Source organism: Mizuhopecten yessoensis, unplaced genomic scaffold, assembly GCF_002113885.1.
Source record: "Mizuhopecten yessoensis strain PY_sf001 unplaced genomic scaffold, ASM211388v2 scaffold10875, whole genome shotgun sequence".
NCBI classification, from domain to species: domain Eukaryota; kingdom Metazoa; phylum Mollusca; class Bivalvia; order Pectinida; family Pectinidae; genus Mizuhopecten; species Mizuhopecten yessoensis.
Genome location: NW_018408765.1, coordinates 42,958 through 45,932, shown reverse-complemented (window position 1 = coordinate 45,932; position 2,975 = coordinate 42,958). Strand labels below are relative to the sequence as shown.

The 2,975-nt window shown below is 36.2% G+C and overlaps 1 protein-coding gene across 1 annotated transcript in view; it reads left to right on the top strand.

Annotated features, from left to right (window-relative positions):
• The window catches only part of LOC110463194 (centromere protein F-like), a 65,753-nt gene that overhangs the window by 19,860 nt on the left and 42,918 nt on the right, over positions 1-2,975 (top strand). The window contains exons 19-22 of the mRNA XM_021517587.1: positions 606-788; positions 1,247-1,357; positions 1,807-1,923; positions 2,501-2,620. Of these exons, the coding sequence (XP_021373262.1) occupies positions 606-788; positions 1,247-1,357; positions 1,807-1,923; positions 2,501-2,620 (531 nt within the window). The remainder of the gene's footprint in view (positions 1-605; positions 789-1,246; positions 1,358-1,806; positions 1,924-2,500; positions 2,621-2,975) is intronic.

The window sequence follows — 2,975 nt, the reverse complement described above, 5'->3', positions numbered from 1 at the left end:
AGGGGATGGCGGTGGGGTGTAGTGTAGGGGGGTAAGGGGTAGGGGTGGGGTGTAGGGTAGGGGGTTAAGGGGAATGGAATTTGGGTAGGGGTTGGTCTAGGATTGATACATGTATCTTTAGATTCAAACAAAATCATATCAATGTCATGAAAAGTTCCAATACCTTGTAGTTCACTGTGTAGACTATGGAGTATATACTATTCTGTTAATTTAGGGGATTATAATAACATGTACAGTTAAGAGATCTGAAAACTTATTACTTTCTACACCTTATGTGTAAATACAAATTTTAGGCAGAATGCTAAAAGTATAGGATTATTTCCTTATTGTTGGCTGGTAGAAAAGTTTGTACTGAAGTTCTCCAGATGATTATTAAGAATGTCCTTATAATACATATGGAATTCTACTGCTGACTTGAGACAAATGATTCAGATGTACATGATTCTATTTATCTCTCCTGATGTTTTAGTATTATAAAAAATTTGAGATTCTATTCATCTTTCCTGATGTTTTGGTATTATAACAAATGTGAGATTCTGTTCTTCTTTCCTGTTGTTTGGGTGTTATATTATTATGGGATGTCTGGTGATGTCTGTATATTACAGAAACCATCAGTTAACTTGGAGCTCGTTGCTGCCAAGGAGGAGATCGAGAAGCTGACTGAGAAAAATCAATTTTACAAAAAGGCTCTATATGACACGGAGATAAAACTCAGTGATGCATACAAGGAGATCGCTGAGCTTCGTGTTTTGGTGGACAAGATTGAGAGTTCAGTAGTCGAAAAGCAGGTGTGTTATTTATAAATCTGTAAAGGTACTCTAATATATTCATTATGTACTTAATTTTAGCAACAGTAAAGTTTTTATCCTTTTAGGGCCAATAGCAAAAAAAATACACATCTAACAGCAGAAAGTGATTTTCATTTTCTAAAACAAAATCAACTTTCTGGTCTTTCTTGAGATAATGGTGGCTGTAATTGGATTGTAATTACTAATTAATTTTTTAAGTTATTTGTTTGCAAAGATTTTAGTTTGTTCGTGTTATGTTTTTTCATCGTGACAAATTTTTATTCCCACAAATGTCTTGTCTATTGGGCTGTTATATGTATATTTTCTCAGAAATTTCAATCAAAATCACAATCTTAGGTGACATGAGTATAGGTAAAAAATGTTAAACCTAACAATGACTTTTTACTATGTTTTGGGGAGTTATTTAACTCTGATTACACTCTCTGTATATCTACAAGTCACCTGTTCAACCCCCTCCTTCCCCTGAGCTAGTGGAGGAGGAAGAGGAAGTTGTGGAAGAGGAGGTTGAGGTGGCGGTACCAGAGGACGTACCAGCAGAAGCACCCAAGGTAAGGGGGATAACTCTTGGCAGACTGGTTTTGCTCATTTATCTACTGGTTCAATATTGATTGAGATTTGTCCATGATTTGTACTATTCTATCAGCGGCTAATGGGCGATTGAAGTATAGATTATGTTCATTTTCTGCTTTGACAACATATAAAGATATAAGTAAGGAAGTTGAAGTATCTCCTGTCACACACTTATAGTCTTTTGATCAGGTTTAAATTAGAGTACAATAAAACCTAGTTATACTGTCATCTTTAAAACATATTGAGGAACTATTAAGAATAAAGGAAAAAGGTATCTTGAAAGACCCCCTGGTATGTTGACAGTAAGCAAGGGGGCAATGAAATGAGGGGCAATATATCATGGTTTTACTGTACAGGCAAACATATTTTAACAAATAAAAGGGAGGTAACTACTGCAAGCCTATAGTTATTTATTTGGAAATTTTAGACTGTTGTTCAGATGAAGAAGGGGTCCATTGAGGAGCCACCCAAAGTTAAGCCAAAGCAGGCCCCCCCAAAACCAAAGCCAGTCCGCAAACACGTGGCTAGGAAACCTCCTACGAAGGTAACAGTTGATTTAGTGTATCAAACTGATGGTCTATATTAGATTGCGTCTTGATGTTTTTAGATATTTAACAAAGAGAGAAGTTTACCATATTGTATAATTAATAGTAATCTGGAATGATTGGAATTTTTTTTTAGAAGAAATAGGAAATGGTATTTAAGGGGCTGAATTTGTATTGAGTTATTTTTATGCTCTGACCAAAAAAGTATAACGGTAATACGAGATATATATATATATATATATTTAAAGGCTTGATTTTCCTTCTGTACTCTTTATCAGCAGTGTTTGACTGGTGGTTTCCACCTATCACAGAAATAAAACATCTCCAAAACCTACCTTTGGACAGTATAACGAATTATGAACTGATTTCTTGCAACAAGGTTATAATGAGGTTTGATAGAATCTTCAACCTCCTTGGAAATGAGAAAGGGGAATTATCTACAGTTGGCAAACACCAGGCTTGTTGAGTGTGAAATTGTTATGTTATCCGTACCTACACTCCACTGTCTTGACAGTTTCTGATTGATGGCATCAAAATAAGTCAGGGTTATGTGTAATCTAATTCTTTCCCTTTTAGAAAAGCACCCTGCCTCCGATTCGTCAGAAGAACCCTCCTCCACCCATGCCCGACTTGGATGAGATAGCTCGCTCTGAGCGGGAACAGGTCCTGTGGACGGTTGGAGAGCTGCAGTCCATGGTAAACAATCCTGTAATTAGTGTCACCTGTTTTGTATGACCATTTCTTCTGCCTGTAAAGCAGAACCTCTCTTGTTTGACCATTCTTTCTGTCTGTAAACAGTAAACAGTAAAACAAGGGCTTGTGTTCATGAAACAGTTCTCATGCTCAAACCTAGATTCTATGCTCAAACCAGTTTCTTCTAACTTGCAAAAATCATGTGATACAGTCTAAAAGTAAAGTGTGAAAATTGAAAGGGATGTTCAGCTGTAAGTTTCCTCAAAATTCTTCAAAATCATTGACAAAATGAGATTTTGTTATCACCAAAACAATAAGTCAGGCTTGAGCATAGAAAATGAGTTTGAGCTTGAGAACC